The sequence below is a fragment of the Pseudopodoces humilis genome, chromosome 17 (assembly GCF_049639895.1).
Source record: "Pseudopodoces humilis isolate 2021_Gansu_Grassland_sample_001 chromosome 17, ASM4963989v1, whole genome shotgun sequence".
NCBI classification, from domain to species: domain Eukaryota; kingdom Metazoa; phylum Chordata; class Aves; order Passeriformes; family Paridae; genus Pseudopodoces; species Pseudopodoces humilis.
This window is the reverse complement of record NC_142216.1, coordinates 1,153,163-1,170,193: the sequence shown is the minus strand read 5'-3', so window position 1 is coordinate 1,170,193 and position 17,031 is coordinate 1,153,163. Positions and strand designations below refer to the sequence as shown.

Sequence of the window (17,031 nt, the reverse complement as noted above, 5' to 3'; positions counted from 1 at the left end):
TGGACGGTGAGCACAGAGCTGGGGCTCAGTTCCAGACAGACTCTGGACATTTATCCTTCCCCTGGCAAGAGCATAAAGTAGATCAGGCCCCATCTCCTCCCAATCTAGCTCTTATCAGTCCTCAGATAAAGGCCTGTTGGAAAGAGGGAGCCAAACTGATAATACTGATAGCAATTCCAATATCCCAAATATATTCAGCGATAAGTGCAATGAGAACTATTTACTTTTAATTTCTTCTAATCAAATTTACTTAAATACATGTCCTAGACTGACTTTTGCCACTGACCTTATCTCCTGTCTTAAAATGAATCGATCAAAATGCTGTTTTGATGTGTTGGATGTTGACTTGGAGGCTGAAAGACAAAAAAAAATATCAACAAGTCTGGACACACACACTGGATGCTACTTTTCTTTTGTTTCACAGAGCAATAGGATTAAGGAATGAAAATTCTGCCTAAAAATGAACTTCCAGGAAGGAGAAGGCCCCACAAAACAGATACAAGCACAGGGGGTTGGAAGTTTAATACAGAAAATCTATTTGATATTTATTAAACTTAGTTTCTCCAGTTACAGTTTTGCATTGTACAAAGCATTTTAATGACACAGTAGTTAAAAAGATCTTTACAAATTGAAATGTGATACCCTTTTCTCCAAATATTTTAATTGCCATAAATTTGTTTAAAAATACACATTAAACGCATGTTTCAGACACTAAACTTTCTATAATCTCAATACCACAAAATACATAGAATATACTATACAGATGTGGAAAAAATCTAGTTAGTATATAATACTTTGCTCACCATTAACAGCTTTATTACGTGAAATGCACATACTGACTTAGAAATCCTAATTTTGAGCCCCAAAGTACCCTTTGAAATTTCAAATGTATTGCAACAAATAAAATCACAGTTTGTTTCTTTTTTTTTTTCTGGTTTTGGTTGAAGACAGATGCCCAAATCTTTTGATAGAAAACAAAATGTAACACATGGACTTGTCATGTACAAAGCATAAAACAGAGACATCCCATTAGTTACTAATAGTACCTTTCTGTAGGATTAATCAGGGCTTCATTTATAAGTGACAGGTTAAAAGTTACCTCCCCTCCCCAGCCCTCCCCCAAAAGAAAAACCCCTTCTTCACCAAATAATAATTTCAAATAAGATAAAGGATTTTTAATAAATATATAAGCACTTTATCCTCCATATACAAAATTTTTTTAAAACAATTTAAAAGGGGGACCAGATACAAATGTCAGGAACTGTGCTTGGAAAGTCATGCCTGGTCCTCGGAGTAGAGTTTGGGATGCGGAATGCCAAGGCAGCGCCGGGAGCCGCGTCCCGGGACAGGGGGAGAGACTGGAGCCGGGGAATTCAGCTCCCAGGGGGAACTCAGCCAGGGAAAGCACGGCCACAGCAGGAGCCCGGCTCCCTGGAGCTGCCACAGCAGCTGGAGCCGCTCCCAAGGGGATGCAGGGGCTGAGCCCGGGCTGAGCCGGCTCCGGGGGCACCGCTGCCCCAGCCCTCCGACCCTCGCCACCGTTCCCACGGACACCTCCTGCCTGGAAATCCTGGAATTGCTCTGGATCTGGGGGAGCTCTGGCTCCTCTCTGTCCTTCAGGATGGCCAGCACCGACCTCGTTGCTCAGGACCAGGGGTTTTCCAGAACACTGACACATCAGAGGGAGAAGTTTCAACCCTGACCCAAGGATTTGTTGGGAAGGTAAGAAATTTGGAAGTTGTTTACTCCCCAATGGGTAATTCAAACTTGACTTGCTCAGGCCCTTGTGGATCTGCCTCAATGGAAACACTGCAGTGACAGCAAAGATCTGTTCAGAAAATGACATTAAATACAGCAAAGGTAGTTTCTCTTTCCAGCAGTTTGCCTTTTGGGCAAACCCCATAATTCTCTGCCTACGGCTTTATTTTACTTGCCCCAGGCAAGTGCTACATCATTCCCATAAATTCTGACTCTCTGTGTGTTGGGGCCATTCATAAATACATTTCAGGGCATTTTTTTGTTACCACAGCAATCAAGCCTCAGCAATCTAAAGGAATATACATTGCACTCCTGGATAATATGCAATATTTATCACCAATAAGATGGTGACTCAGCACTCAATAAATAATATATCAATATAGTCAGTTGCACCATAATCTAAAAACAAGTATAACATATACTTTGGACAGACTGAGTCATATATATACACATATATATTAAAAGACACATACAATACAAATTGCATACTGCCATCGAAGCCAAGGAGAGCCGTCCGTCTGCTCTGCTTTATGGCTGAGATTCAAATCAAAACAAAACTCTTGGGCTGGTTTACTCTGGTGTCCTGAAGATTTGTTTGGAATTAGAAATGGTTTGCACCTTTATCACCTGGAACCTGCAAGTCTGAGAGCAAAGTCAAACAGCACAGATAGCTGAGCAAGCCTAGTCTGATTGAGCCATTTTTAAGATTCACCAACTGGGGCCATGATCAGCAAGGGAATTAAAATCACAGAGTTGATATGTATTGATACATATTCCCTGTCCAGAGAATCATTTGGGAAGCCAGGATTGGGGAGTCCTTCCTTAGCCACTCCTGTGACCTGCACTCCCCCTGTGGTGCTGGGAGCTGCCAAGGACAGGGACAGAGCCCTCCTACCTTGGCAGAGGGATGGAAGCCTAGGACGTATTTGCTTTTTATTTTTTTTTTTTTTATTTTTTTTTTGGCTATAAAATCTCATCAAGTACAGAACTTTCCTCTTGGAAACAAGGGTCAATCCCAAATGAAGATATGCTTTTGGAATTGTGAGGTTTGATCTGACCTGTTTGCACCAGCCCCAGCTGCACGAGGCATTTCCTATCCGTCCCCCGCACGGACACGCCACCTGGGCCAGTGCTCCAGAGGATATCCCACCATGGAGCTCAGCCTTCAGCTGGGACACTTTCAACCAGCTCAGCTCCACATTTTGCAAAAAAAAAAAAACAACCCTTCTGGTTGTTTGAAGCCAATTTCTAAGATCCACTGCTCTAGGGATAAGCGATGCGTTTTCAAGAGGCCGATTCCGCGTGACACCCAAAGGTATTTGTGGGACTCTAGTTAAGGAAAAAAAATTCCCCGAGATGACACCATTCCTGCTGACAGCAATGGTGACTGTGCACAAAGGAGCAAGCCAGGAACAGCCACGCTGGCTAGTGCAGCACTACACACAAACCCACCCACGAATGCAACTTCTACCAAGGGATTTCTCAGCGTCAGAGGTGTGCGAGGCACTTCAGAGGAGGAAAGGAAACACAGCTGACAGTGTCCCATGCCCACGGCGGGGAGTTTGAGGGTACAGAGTTCTGTCTCCAACAGCAAAGACTAACAGAAAGGTGACCTTGCACAGTGATTCCATAAAAAGGATGCTCCGACAGACCTGAAGAGTCGAGTCAGGGAGAGCCCAGGTCTGTTCCCCATTTATCAATCCGGACGTAGCAAAGCTTTTCTGGAAGTACAAAACACGCTGGGACGCAAAGGAAGCTCTACGAAGATGCAGCTACCTTGTAGTAGGTTACTAATTTGCAAAACTTCTAAACTCTTAAAGCCCATAGGACATACTGCAGTACTAAGGAGCGTAGAATTCTATTCCTTCTCTCGAGGTTGCCGTGATTTTGGCACTTAACTACACCTACACAAAAAATTTAGTGCAATAATTTTCCTGAACATGCACGTTCATATCTGGTACAGAATAAAGGGTTCAATGGGAGAGAAAACAAAGCAGCATTCCACAATCTCACTCCAAAGGATTCAGAGTTGGACTCTGGGGAAGGAGACCACCACGATGAGTCAGTTTGTGTGACGGACACCGGGACTTTGAAAAAGGAAATGGAATTTTACCCAAGTACTGCAGAAGACCACTGCATACAGTATACCTGGTCCTGCTGTAAAACATCTTGTAAACAGTTCATAAAATCTTCATCTAAAAGTAAGGCATAAGGCACACCAGACATGTTGGGGGCACTAAGCAATACTGAAAGCAGTAGCATTTGAAACCTTTAACTCAGACAAGCACCTCACGTGGAAAGGTACTTTGGTTTGCACTCGGAGAGGGGCCACCTGCAGCTCCACCAACCCTCCGTGGCACCCAGCAGCCCCTCGGGAGCGGACGTGACATGAACGGGACCTTCATTAGCACGGGGTAAAGCCAAGTTTGCCATCATCCTGCACAGAACAGAACGGTGCTTCCTGCAGGAGCAGCTCTGCTCCCACCCCACGGTGGCTGCTGCGCTGCCAGCCTGTAGTGTCCATCACCCAGCAGACCCTAAGAGGACAAAATGGACCTAGAGTTCTACTAAAGATTCCTGGTTTCTCAGTCAATGGAAAAGATGCAAATGACGGTTCTGGTAGGAATTGAACTACTCTTGGTTTGGAACCACCGAGTTCCCCCATTTTGTAACTGTCAAAAAGTGACAAGCACGGAAACAAAAGGTATTTGAAATGAAGAGATGCAAAAAAGCACGAGATTGTCCTTTTCCAAAGCCTTTCCTGTTTGCATCGCACCCATCGGACCAAAGGTCACTCCTACACCATTGCCTGGACGTTACATTAAATGCAAATTACTGTAATGTTTTGTGATTGTTATAGTGTTAATCGATGGCTTGAAGCTGCCTTGGAAACAATCCAAGGCAGATCCAGCTAAATATTTTTCCATATAAATTTCTTTATAATTCATTTAAATGAAGTATCTCAATACGTAGAAGAATATCTGGAACTTTTCTATTTAGTACAAATTCTGCAATAATAAATCTGTAGTTGTCATTTATTAGTTGACTCATTAGGCATGAGAAGTATGGTGTCCCTACTCGTTAGAACCTATCAACCCTAGTTCCTTTTACAGGCTCTACCACCACAAGACATTACAGAGTAACAAAGCTCACAAAGTACTTAAATAAAGTGTCTAGGTTTAATTTCTAAGTACTCAAAAGGGGAAATTTAGGGAAGAAGAAATAGCTAAAACCAGCCCCAAATGAGGCTTTTCAAAATTAAAATTAAAAAAAAATAAAATAAATAGGATTTAAACTGACTATTCATGTATTGTGTGACTGGAATCCCAATGATCTATCCACGACAGATCAGCAAAACTACAACTTTCATGTAGCAAATTTTCAAATATTTAAATAACTTAAACCGGGAATACTGGAGAAGTCCATGAACCAGCTGATTTGGGGTTTAACACAAAACACAAATGAGGATGGGAGACATGGGAAAGCATTCCTTGCTCTTAGTGTCAACTAAGCAATGTGTTATGGCAGTCTTCCTTATTGACATGACACAGTGTTGTGGAGAGGAGTCAGAGGCAGCTGAAGAACGGGCGGGGCTGGGGCTCCTCACTTGGCGTCGAGGCGCAGCCAGTGCAGGCCCTGCCGGGTGTAACGCACCAGCTCCGTCATGATGCTCGTGTTAAACACCAGGGGCCCCATCACCTTGTCCAGTTCAGCAAAGAACTCTAAAACAGCACAAACACATGTTAAAGGAGCACATCTGGTAGCCACATGCAAGCCTAGTTCCCAGCATGAACCGCTGGGATGGAGAGAAAGGGAATGAGGAGAGGTGGGGGAATGGGGGCAGTCAGGGAGAAAGGTCCTTCCTAATCCATTTCTTCACTCTTCTGCACAAGGCTGCTTGGAAACAACTAAACCATTGCCTAACCTCTTGGTTTTCCTCTAAAACTTATATTTCACTAGTTGAAAATAATTAAACTACTGTCAAACTTCCTTAAGAAGTTTTCACTAAAGAATTTCAGAAAGGGAAATGCACCGAGTTTCCTCTTCCTACCCTGAACATTTTACAGGAAACACAACCAAGATTTTTATGTCACAACTCCACCACCACCTCGACAACCACGACAGCCAGCCTGGGGTATCCCTGCAACCCAAAGCATCACTTTCCCCCTGATTTTGCAGAGGTTCAGCACCCAAGGCACCATCAACAAAACCAAACCCGGCAGTGTCCCAGCCCCCTCTGGAGCTTTCAGTGCCCCTGAGGCAGCCCTTACCTTTCTGTTCTCTCGAGAGCTGTTCTGCTTGTTCCCAGATTTCAGTGGCATAGAGGAAGTTGGAGGTGACCTGGACGTAGCTGGCAGCCATCTGATGGATGCGCTGCGGGATCGTCACCGAGGACCCGCTCCCTGAAGGGTTGGCTGCCCCGGAAGAATAATTTCCTGAATTCCCTGGAGACAGCTTTGGAGAGACTGGAGATGGCATCCCGACAGGTTTGCTGCTCACCCAGAGAGGATGGAATAGGAAAGGCAGAAATGCATCAGCTTTAGATACATCATGTTCTGGGATGTCCCCTAAGATCCCTCTGCCCAGGGTGTGGGATGGGAAAATACTCCCACTTTACACACCAAAAATCAGGATTTGCCCTACAACAAATGAAAATATCGAGCTGGGAACTGCTGAGGATCATCCAACAATTATTTATAGCTTACAAAACCTAATTACCAAACCTGAGCATCTCTTAACTCAACAAAATCTTAAATTCATTGTTTAAATGAACTTTTAAAGAGTAAGAACAAAAAACTTACAGCTACTTGGTGACTCCAATGCCAGAATATTGCATTATGCAACATTACTGCAGATAACACCATGGAAATCTGAATTGCCCTCCCCTTAAACTCATTGAATAATTTATCAAAGGTCCATTATTGGGTTTAAAAGAGCAGAAGTAATTGCCAATCTATGGAACAGAGAATCCTGCAAGTGCTTGTAACCTCTGGCCTTGCAGCACTAATAAAGTCCTTGTTTGGGGGGAGAAGCATTAAACTGGATACCAAAACTCCCTGGGATAAAGGACTTGTGGGTTGGTGGCACACTGCCCCTTTTTTAGCCTGACAACCTGTGCAGAGCTGCAGCACCTCCCTCCCCATGATAACTACACAAAAAATGGATCAAAATCCACACCCTTCAAATAATTACCCCAAAAGCTGCTCCCTGAGCCTGCCTGGCACACAGGAAATGTAGAAAACGTCCTGTAAGATGAGAAATAGAGCTAACAGCTTTTAGTACTCACCTTCCCATACCAGGTGACGGTGCTTGAGAATTATTGTAGCAATTCTGTGTGGGGGAAAAGACACATTTCACCTGATTTGTGTTCATACTTTCACTAGTTACATTTTATCTGGTTATTCAATGCTGGGTTTTTTTTGTAGTTGTACTTGCAAGAAATGTACTCTATCACAGTAAACTGAAATTTAGGGAAATATCCTTTTTTACTGATGGCTAAAACACAAATCAAGGCGTTATTTCATCAAAACAAAGAAGTATTACAGTAGTCCATTGTCCCTTATGGGAACATTTTAGTTTTTTCAACCCTTTAATAGAAAGAATGTGTTATCACTGGCATTGAACAATTAAAGATATCCCAAATCTGAGAGATTGGGTATGTGATGAGCCTTTTCAGCATCGAGACTGGAAGTTTCAGAATCAGCTGCACAGAAATTTACATCAATTCATGGGCAATTAACGTGAACCAAGCCAACATCCCACTGCAAACAACCTTGAAGCCTACTACATTTATTACAGAAGATCAAATTAACAGAGACTTGTCATGCCAGGACCAGCAGGGTTATTGTTATTAAAGTTCTGCCCAGCTTTAATACACCTTCAAGTCCAGTTCTAAAGAGGTGTTCACATGCAGCAGTCTGAAATTGCACTTGGGAACTTTAAGTGATGTAGAGCTTCCATACCATTAGGTTTTAATGTTTTAAGAAAATACAGATGCAATTACCTTCAGATGTTCAGTCAGAGTTTTCGAGTATTTCAATGCACTTTCCTTTTTCAGTTTGAAAAGCCTCAGGTACAGCAGAGCTTGGCATCGAAGGCTGCCCAAAGACAGGACAAATCAGTCACAATTAAAGTCAGGCTTATCTCAACTCAGTGCATGTCAAAAACCTAAGTAGCTGTGGCCTTGATGTTCTCCCTGCCAGCTCAGCTCTCAAGCTGTAACTCAACCAGTAAATCCACAACCACCTTGAAATTCTGAAGGGAACTGGAACAGCTCCATGTGCCTCAAGCTGGAACTGAAACTCTCCATGATGCTGCTGCTGCTGGACTTGGGAGACACCAGTGACTTCCTAGACAAGGCCTTCATTTATTGTTCCTGTGCCAGGACACCCTGAGCCCTGCCAGGGCCTTCCCTTTGCTCTCCCCTGAACCAAAGGCTTCTGCTCCTCTACACCTTCTGCAGCCACTCCCTCAGTCTCAGGGCTCCTGGAGTCCCCACAGCCAGTCCAAGTGGGATTTATTCCTGGCTCAGTGCTCCAGAGGCACCTTCTGCTGTCACTTCAATGTTTCAAGGCCTTGGCCCTTGCTGGTGACATGCCCATTTTCAGTAATCAGACACAGATTCATTTTTGTGTACAGCCAAGTGGAAAAGTCCTGTGCTTGGTCCAGGAACACCCAAGAGCTCGGTGTAAAACAGCATTTTGTGTAGATTACAGGTGTGAGATGCACAAGGGTGCAGCAGGAAGCCCCAGCACACTCACCAAAGCACTGCCAGCCTTTTGTCCGCAGCCGTCGCATCCGGGGCCAAATAATTCTTCAGTTTCATAGTGTATCTGCAGAGAAAGGCAGCAAATCAGCCCCAGAACAAAAACTACTTCCATTTATCACTCACAAAACACTCATGTTCTCATGAATTTCCAGTTTCAGCTGTCTCCACTGTTTTAGGAACATCTCTCAGCCCCGAATCAAGCATTGACTCAGCAGTAACCAGAATAATTCTGCTCCTCGTGGGTCACTCATTGTAGAGGGACTTGAAGGGACTTGGGGACCACCTCACCCTCCCTGGAAATGCTTTAAACCCCAGCAACTGGAATGAAACGGTCACTGCTCCAGTGTTACTGGGAATGACAACAAATCTCAAAAGCTGGGGACACAACCTCTGTCCACCTCAAAGCTCTGATTCCCAGAGCTCCCCCCACCCACCTGCCCCTGCAGGAGCTCTGCAAAGCTTACTTGATTAATTCCACAGTTTCTGAATACATAGGGAACGGGGACTTGGATTCCTGAGCATTTTTCTCCAATGCATTCCCACACTCAATGAAGGACACGACAGCATCCAGGTAGTACACGGCCTTCTCGAACCTGTCCGACTGCGGGGAGGGAGGAACAACTCAACAACAGAAACCAGGGAAGTGCAAGGGAATTCCAGCACAGAAGGGCAGGAGGGTGGCAAAGGCAGCAAAGCAACCCCAGGGCACACACTGGGTGGGCACTGGAGAGCCACTCACCAAAGCATCTGCGTTATGTTTCAGCTTCTTTGCTTCCTGCAAATAGTGATCAGCTGAGTAAGTCCTGCAAGAGAGGAGGACACGGATTTAGGGACTGGAGCCACCCATGGCCTTTTGGAGCTGTTTAATATTGCCACATTTCAGGGCTTTTTCTGTTCTAACTCAAGCTACACCATGCTAAAACTGTTTAAAGGAATCTGTTAAATTAGTTAACTACTATGATAATTTTGTTAAAAGTAGTTTCAAGTTAATTCTCTAGTTTCAGGTAATTCCAACAGTATTTCAAGCAAGTTCTTAAGCAGAAAGTTATTTTACATTTGGTGCAAACATAACTTCACCTGTAAAGTGAATTTAAAGAAGTGCTTTCAAAGCAAGCTGGCATCTGAATTGGCCCAACTGAAACCTCAAGTCTACACAAGATGGTGAAATATTTGTTTTATTTTCTTTTCAAGGTATTTTCTTTGACAAAGAGCTTGTGTGTAACATCTTTTGTGGAGCAAAACACCAACTCTCCTCCGTGTGGAGCTGCCTGTACTTGAGATCCAGAGCCCCCCAGAGGGAAAGGGAATTTTCTGTCCTTACCTATCATCAAAAACAAGCTTTGCTCTCCTCGACTTCACACTTTCCGTGGCCTGAGCAGAGGCAGGAGGGCAGCTGGAGGAATTGTTCAGGACCTTCTCCTGGAAGGGAAATCCATGCCATGAGTACAAGAAGAGCATTTGTTGTATAAATTCCCCCATTCCAGCCAGGAAGGACAGTCTGCAGTGGGAATAACTCAGCTCCCAGGGTGATCCCACAGGGCTGGGGCTGCTCACTGCAGAGGGGAGGGTGCAGCCAAGGCTCTCCAGATACACCCAGGGTGAGGAAATCCCTCCCTCCATCTCACCTGTCACTGTTTCTAAATCCTGTTTTTCTACTCTAACAGAGATGAGGAGGATTTTGAGGATTTCTATCAACAACACTCTCTCTGAATGCTGCTGCCTTGAAAAACCCACACAGGACTAGTTACTCCTCTGAGAAAGACATGAGTAAGCACACCTGAAGTATAAAATAACAAACATATCACAAATTAACAGCTGGCTTGGGGATATTTATATTTTTAAATTCCATCACATCAATCTTCCCAACCTAAATCTCTTATAAACCATTTCCTGCACCATCTCCATGACTATGTTTTCTCCCCTCCAACCAAAGAGAGCTCTGTAAATTGCTGAGCTGGAGTTGAAATCATCTTTCTACAATGTCATAAAATGAGAGCCAGAGCTTCCCATCCCAGCACTGAGCACAGACTGAGCTCCTGCTATTCTTTGAAACCAGGACAAGCTCTGTATCTGCTTTGAGGAGACAGGAGCAGCCTCTCAGCTCCATTTCCAGTGTGCAGCTTTCTAGTGATCTTGTGAACCACTGAACAATGACCAGGCAGCACCAGGGGATGACTAAACCCATCCCTCTATTAACACAGGAATTTGGCAGGGTAAGCATTCAGATTCCATGATCTCTCCAAGTTGTCCTCTCATTTATGGCCTTCCAAGGCACTTGAGCTCTGACAGGAAACAATGCACATCTCAAACTAATGATGTTTTAAACTGAGCTGGAAATGGCCACCTAGATCAAATTAAAAAAAAAAAAAATAAATACGAGAGGCAGGGACAGAACCAGCCCTTTACCTTGGCTTCCTTGGCACTGCTGGACCCCTTCCCCTCTGTCTTCTTCTGCTTGGAAGAGGAATTGCTCTTGCTGCCACTGCTGCTGTCCTTGCCTGGGTTGCTGCTGGATTTTAGGGATGAGGACTGACTGACTGTTCTCTTCCTGGAGCCATGTTCCTGCTTGGAATCCTTCTGCAGGGCTGGGGCAGCAGGGGAGGGCAGCAAATCCTTCTCTTTAACAGCACTTGGCTTTGAAGACCTGGAAAAAAAGGAACAAATTCAGGGTTTGAGTTTCTTGCCTTAACAAACAAAACCAAAACCAACAAAAACAACCCCAAAAAACCAAACACACAAATCTTAAACTAAACACTTTTTCCACCCCCAAAATTTTTCCTGTCAGACCCAGCTTTGCAGAAAAGCAGAATAATCCTCTCAGTGTCTAGGTGTCTCCAAAGCCAGACTGAACTTGTTTTCACCATTTTATTTGTTCTGACCTGAAAACACAGGCAAAACCAGACAAGTTCTAACCATAAAACCACACCCTTGCACCAGCTCTGCACAAAAACCACCCCAAACCCTCCCAATTTCAGCAGTGGGAGCCAATGCCAGCGCCAGGCTGTCTGTGCACACCAGCCAGCCAACAGCTCCAGGGAAAGATGCTCCAGATAAACCTCTGGAACCCAGGGAATGGGAAACTTGCACAGCACAGCCTTTCAGGACACTCTCACCTGGCTGCTGAGGGATGCTGTTGGCTATTCCTGCCTTCCCACCATTATTATTTCTACACATTATTTCTAGAAATAATTTAATTAATTGTCCTTCAGAGAACTGCACTGGCATTCAAGCACACACCAGAAAAAAGATCAAGTATCAGGTAAAAAAATCAACCCAGAAATGCATCCATTCATTCTACAGCTGTTCCCTAACAAACAGTAAGACACTGTTTAATTCAGAAGGGACAAACACAAGTTGTAGCATCCAAATTGCTGCAGCTTCTCCCATCTTTGCAATTTGGCTATTACTCACTGGACAGAATATTTTCCATGACACAATTATACCAGTTTTCAGTCGCTTGAACTGAAACAGAAGTTTCAAAATGCAGTGGAAAAAAACTTAATCTCTCCTGTGGATTAACACTGACCAAGAAATCAATCAAATAAAGGCATAAGAGGTGTTGCAAAGAGCATGGGGAATCCAGAAATAACACATGAAACAATGGTGCTGATCTGCCAATGCTCTATTACTTTGCTTTGGTATCACATTTTTCTTGCACTATCAAATCAAAGAGCTGGAAAGTTAAATCCATGGACTTAAAGCTCAATGCCATCAGCTTCCCAAAGAAAGCCAGTTCAGTTTAAAACTTACCAGGCAGAGAATTACCAGATGGGGTTAATTTAGAAGCACAGATTTTGATTTCTAGACCAAACCCAAACCCCACTGTGTATTAGAAAAAACCAGGAAGGAAATATTCCCTTCACAGGAGGGGTCACCTCACTTTGTCAGGAGCACAACTGTCCTTGGCCAGTGTTTTTGGGGATAAAAATTCATTTCCACCAATTGCTTGTAGAAGCTCTGAAGTAAATTCATTTGAAGGGTAAAAAAAAATGAAGTTTTACCAATTATTTGAGGAAGACTTGGGGTGGGAGAGAGAAGAGGGGGATGATGAGCACCATCCATGGTCAGCCTGACCCTAGTGCAGGGAAGAGCAGAGATACTCACTCCCTACTGCTGGAATTCTTGTGTCCTGAGGGAGCTTTTTCTTCCAGTTTCGTTTTCTTGCTTTCACTGGCTCTGTTTTCATCCTCGTTCTGAGCAAAGCAAATGAGAAAAACATCCAAAGATCCACATTTACACATCACTGAGAGTGGCAGCATTTCACCCTGAGAGACATCATTCAGCAGATGTTTCACAGCTAAATACAGACCCCAAAACCACAGCTCATCCTCAGCAAATCCTTACCAGACCCTGATACTGGAACAAAATGAAAATCCCAGTCTGGCTACTAAATTGCAACCTGATAAAAGCAGCAACAGCCAAGTTGTTCATTTCATAGATAAATTCTAACTATGAAATCTCAGGAAAATCTGCCAAAGGATTTGGCAAGATCAGGAGACAGATTTAATGTTGTGGGGTCTAGAGAGGTGTCTGATGAATGCCAGGAAAGGCTAAAAATCTCATCAGTCTATTAAAGTCAGCTCAGAGATGTTGAAAACTAGGCATTTTTATCAATTTAATCCTCAAGTCACAGGGTCTTGGAGGTAAATTTCTAAGATGTCTTCCCCAAGCACTGGATGGATCAACACAGTGAATAAGAGGGAAAATGGGGTCTTAGTGAATAAATCATCTGGTAACAAACCCCAGACTGAAGCCCCAAAGGTTTTGGTTTTGTTACTGATGCTGCAACCTGAGAACTGTGAGGAAGGAAACCCAGGAAATGCAGAAAACCAAGCGGTGCCACTTGGGTTTGGAGCACAAACTGAGAACTGAGGGCTGAGGAAATGGGGTCCTGTCTTTGGCTCACACAGATTCCATCCTCTCAGGAAGCATCAGAGTGATCTGAGGCTTCGCAACATTTAACCACCACCATTTCCTGGGATAAAACCTAAATTTAACTGGTCTCACCAAAGCTTTGTGGCTTGGATGTGAGAACACAGATCTTTAATACTGTGATTCCAAGTGTGTGGTTAAAGGCAAAAGTGGCCAAAGAGAGAGAAGTCAGGGAATTCAGACCCACTGGAACACGTGAGTGCCTTCCCAGGAACATCAGGAGTTATACAGTAACACCTGCAAAAAGTAATTGCTCACTGTACTGGTCAGAGTTATTCCCTCTTTACAAAAGAAGCTCACTTTCTCACCTCATTTCCTCAGCCAGAGAAAACAGGAATCTTAGGTAGGAACAGTACAGGAGAAATCTGTTTGCAGTTAAATGTCAGGGCTCCTGCATGACACTGACTTCAGCAAGTTAACTTTGGTTGCTCAGCAGGGAACTGGTGTGACTGCAATGATCCAGGTCCTCAAATGACTCTGGGAATGATCTCCCAGAGTCCTGGGAGTGCAGATGTCAACAAAGTCTCCAACCCCTGTCAGATCCCTTTGACATGGTAAAAGGAAACTTTTGGAGTGACATCCAGAGCAGCACAGGGATTTTGGAATCCCTGCCCCAGGGCCTCAGGGAAACCAGACTCCCTGGATCACTGAGCCTGCTGCCAGTCCCAGGCCTGCCCTTTATACAGGGTCCCTGTGCTGAGCCTTCACAAAGCAGTTTAAAATTACACCAGCATTGACTACTCACATTCCCCCCTCCAAGAGTATCCTTTCTACTCAGTTCCCCCACTGACTCCTGTCCCCCAACCATTCCTGCTTTTTACTCCTTGCTGGAAAGATGAAATGCTTTTGGAAAAGGTTCGGTATCATTATGGAGAGATCCCCCTGCTCGCGGGAAAGCAGCACCTGAGATGTTTTCTGCTGCTGCCATGCCCCAGGCCCAGTCCTGCCCCATCCCTTATCCTGGCAATGAGTAATTCCATGGCTCAGGGAGCTGATCCAGCTGAAAACTGACTTTTGGAGTTTTTTTCCCAGGTGGGTTTCCCGTTGGATCAGCTGCCTGAGCTGGCCTGCAGAGCACCAGGGGCTGGCTCCAGGGAGGCAGGAGAGGGCTGGATGCAGAGCTTAGAGGCACAGGATCTGTGACCTCCCTGAGCTCTGGCTACAGGGCTGACACTCCTCCAGGTGTTTCCATAGGAAAATCCCAGCAGTCTCCTGTAACAGCACAGGGCTGATGCAGGAGCTCCACACAAGGCAGCAAAGAAAGCCCCTCCTGCACAGCTCAGTCCCTACCCTGAGGCATCACCAGGATTCTGGGGTACTCAATGCTCTGAGGGCTGAGAGGACAGGGAAATCTCCCCAGAGTCCTCACCTGTTTGTGTTTCCTTTTGCCTTTTGTGGAGCTCTTGTCCGAGGGCTGTTTCTGGGATTCCCGGGCGTGTTTCTCCGGAGCGCTCTTCTTCTCCGCCTTGGCAGCATCAGCGTCCTTGTAAGGCTTCCCTGGTATCCTGGATAAGAGGCTCAGGTCAATCTTCACAATGAGTGGGTACCTTTCATCAGGATCACTCAGTGGGGACAGAAGCTCTTTCTCTTCCATAGGAGAGAACATCCGTTGCCGAAAAAAGCTGTCATCCTCCTCCATGGAAGATTTAACAGGAGTCCTATTGCTCTCAGAGTATTTGGGTGTTTGTGAGGAAGGAGGCAGACTCTCATTTTCATCTGAATCAGAGGATGAGGTATCTGTTTCGATGAATTCCCTGGATTTCTGGGCAGATTTGCTTGAAGCCTTGTATTTCTTTTTCTCTGTTGTAGGTCGAGGGGAAGACTTCGGCTCCTTCTTTATGTTGGGTTTCCTGGAGCCTTTGGTGGCTGCCTTGTGCCTGTTTGAAGGGATATTTGTTGCCATGTCTACTGGGGTTTCACTTTCTATTTTAAGACCCCCTCTGGGCTCTTCCACAGATGTTTTTTCTGCTTTCTTGGGCTGTTTTTTCCCTACAGTCCTCCTCTGAGTCGAGCTGTCGCTCTGGGCAGGTGATTTCTGCCTCCCACGACTGCTCTCCGAGCCCTTCTGGGTGGGTTTGGAATCTCTCCCTGGTGTAGAAGAAATGGAGTCCTTGGATCCACCTTGATCAGTGTACCCACTCCCTGTACCCTGATCCCGTCCCTCTTTCTTGTAGCCTTGGGAAGAAGGGATATTGCTGTCCACGGAAGAAGCTGGTGACACTTTATGGGAATTAACTTTGTTCAACCAGTTATCCAGTTGCCACTTGTTTGTGGGCGGTGGCTCTGGCTAAAAACAAAGTTAAAAGCAGAGTTAGAGAAAGTATTTCCCATTTCTTCCACCTTTTCCATGCGGCAGCTGTATGATGCTGCACACCAAAGCATGAAGTACACCCAAAACCTGAGATAAAGAAGTGAAACACAGGCCCCAATAACACAAATTTTCCCTCTGCTACCAACAGGCAATATTTGATGCCATGGTTTTTTACGGCTCTGATACCATATCTAACTCTGCTCTCCAACAGACAACTGGTGGTAAAAACCACTTCAAATCAATATCAAATGTGGGCTTATCTAGAGAATAAGGATCCATCACAAGATCCACCACAGGAAGTGCAGAACAGCCCAGCCTGCCAGAGAGCCCATGTTGGTCCATCTATTTTTTCTTTAGCAGTGTGAGACTTTATTGAACTTTTGTGCTGCTAAATGCCAGGATGAAAGCCAAGCTGCTGAAGGGCAGGTCCTGGCAGCCCTACCTCGGGGGATGCACTCTGGGATGGCTCGTTGGCCTCGCTGTCACTGGAGCTGCTCTCGCTCTCCGAGTCGGAGCCGGAGCTGCTCTCGGAGCCGCTGTGGCTGCTCGAGTCATCCCTGGAGTTATCTGCTCCTTCACTGTTGTGCTGGGAAGGCTCAGAATTACTGCAACAGAAAGGAGGGAAACCAAGCATTACCCCGGGCACAAGTACATCCTTCAAATCCTTTCATTAGGAGTAACAAAATGTAACATTTTAATCAACGTTCATGAGAAAATTCAGTCTAAGTGAACACAGCTCAGCCTGGAAACAAACAGATTTTGGGTGCTGCCCCTTCCCAAAGTGGTCAGTCTCATTTGCAGGAAACACTTAATATTATATTTATTACTATTTAATCACTGATTACATTCTAATCACCTCTTGCTTTACACAAGCCAAAGGACAAAGATGAATTTTGGAAATGAGACCAAGCCAGGAGTGCTGACTGGGCTGAACACATCCCCGCTGTGCTGCCTGTGCTGCAATCCCCCAGGAATTCCTACCTTCCAGGTGTGCTCCTTGGCACTGTCTTATCGCAGTCCTGCAATTAAAAAAAAAGAGCATGAAGCTTCTAGAAGCTATTTCAGGCTTGTAAATACAATTAAGTTGCAAAACATCGGTTTAGAGCCTCTAATTTTTTTTTTAAAATCATTATTTGCAGTAGTTTAAATTGATGTGCATTTCCTTCTACAGAAAGAGAAGCAGTGTTATTTCTCTGAGTTTTCAGCACAAATCTCTATATTCTGACTCCATTTGTGAGAGTTCCCATTTTTACCACTAATT

The 17,031-nt window shown here is 44.8% G+C and overlaps 1 protein-coding gene across 2 annotated transcripts in view; it reads right to left on the bottom strand.

The window, feature by feature from the left end:
• Positions 1–512: 512 nt before the first annotated feature.
• AFF4 (ALF transcription elongation factor 4) overlaps positions 513–17,031 on the bottom strand; it is a 45,885-nt gene continuing 29,366 nt past the window's right edge. For both annotated transcript variants that reach the window (XM_005523698.3, XM_088063454.1), the window contains exons 10-22: positions 16,752–16,789; positions 16,213–16,375; positions 14,829–15,746; positions 12,632–12,720; positions 10,934–11,171; positions 9,849–9,946; positions 9,267–9,330; positions 8,992–9,128; positions 8,520–8,591; positions 7,763–7,856; positions 7,046–7,089; positions 6,030–6,250; positions 513–5,480 (exon numbers count right to left, since the gene is read on the bottom strand). In XM_005523698.3, the coding sequence (XP_005523755.2) occupies positions 5,362–5,480; positions 6,030–6,250; positions 7,046–7,089; positions 7,763–7,856; positions 8,520–8,591; positions 8,992–9,128; positions 9,267–9,330; positions 9,849–9,946; positions 10,934–11,171; positions 12,632–12,720; positions 14,829–15,746; positions 16,213–16,375; positions 16,752–16,789 (2,295 nt within the window). In that variant the 3' untranslated portion in view covers positions 513–5,361. The remainder of the gene's footprint in view (positions 5,481–6,029; positions 6,251–7,045; positions 7,090–7,762; positions 7,857–8,519; positions 8,592–8,991; positions 9,129–9,266; positions 9,331–9,848; positions 9,947–10,933; positions 11,172–12,631; positions 12,721–14,828; positions 15,747–16,212; positions 16,376–16,751; positions 16,790–17,031) is intronic.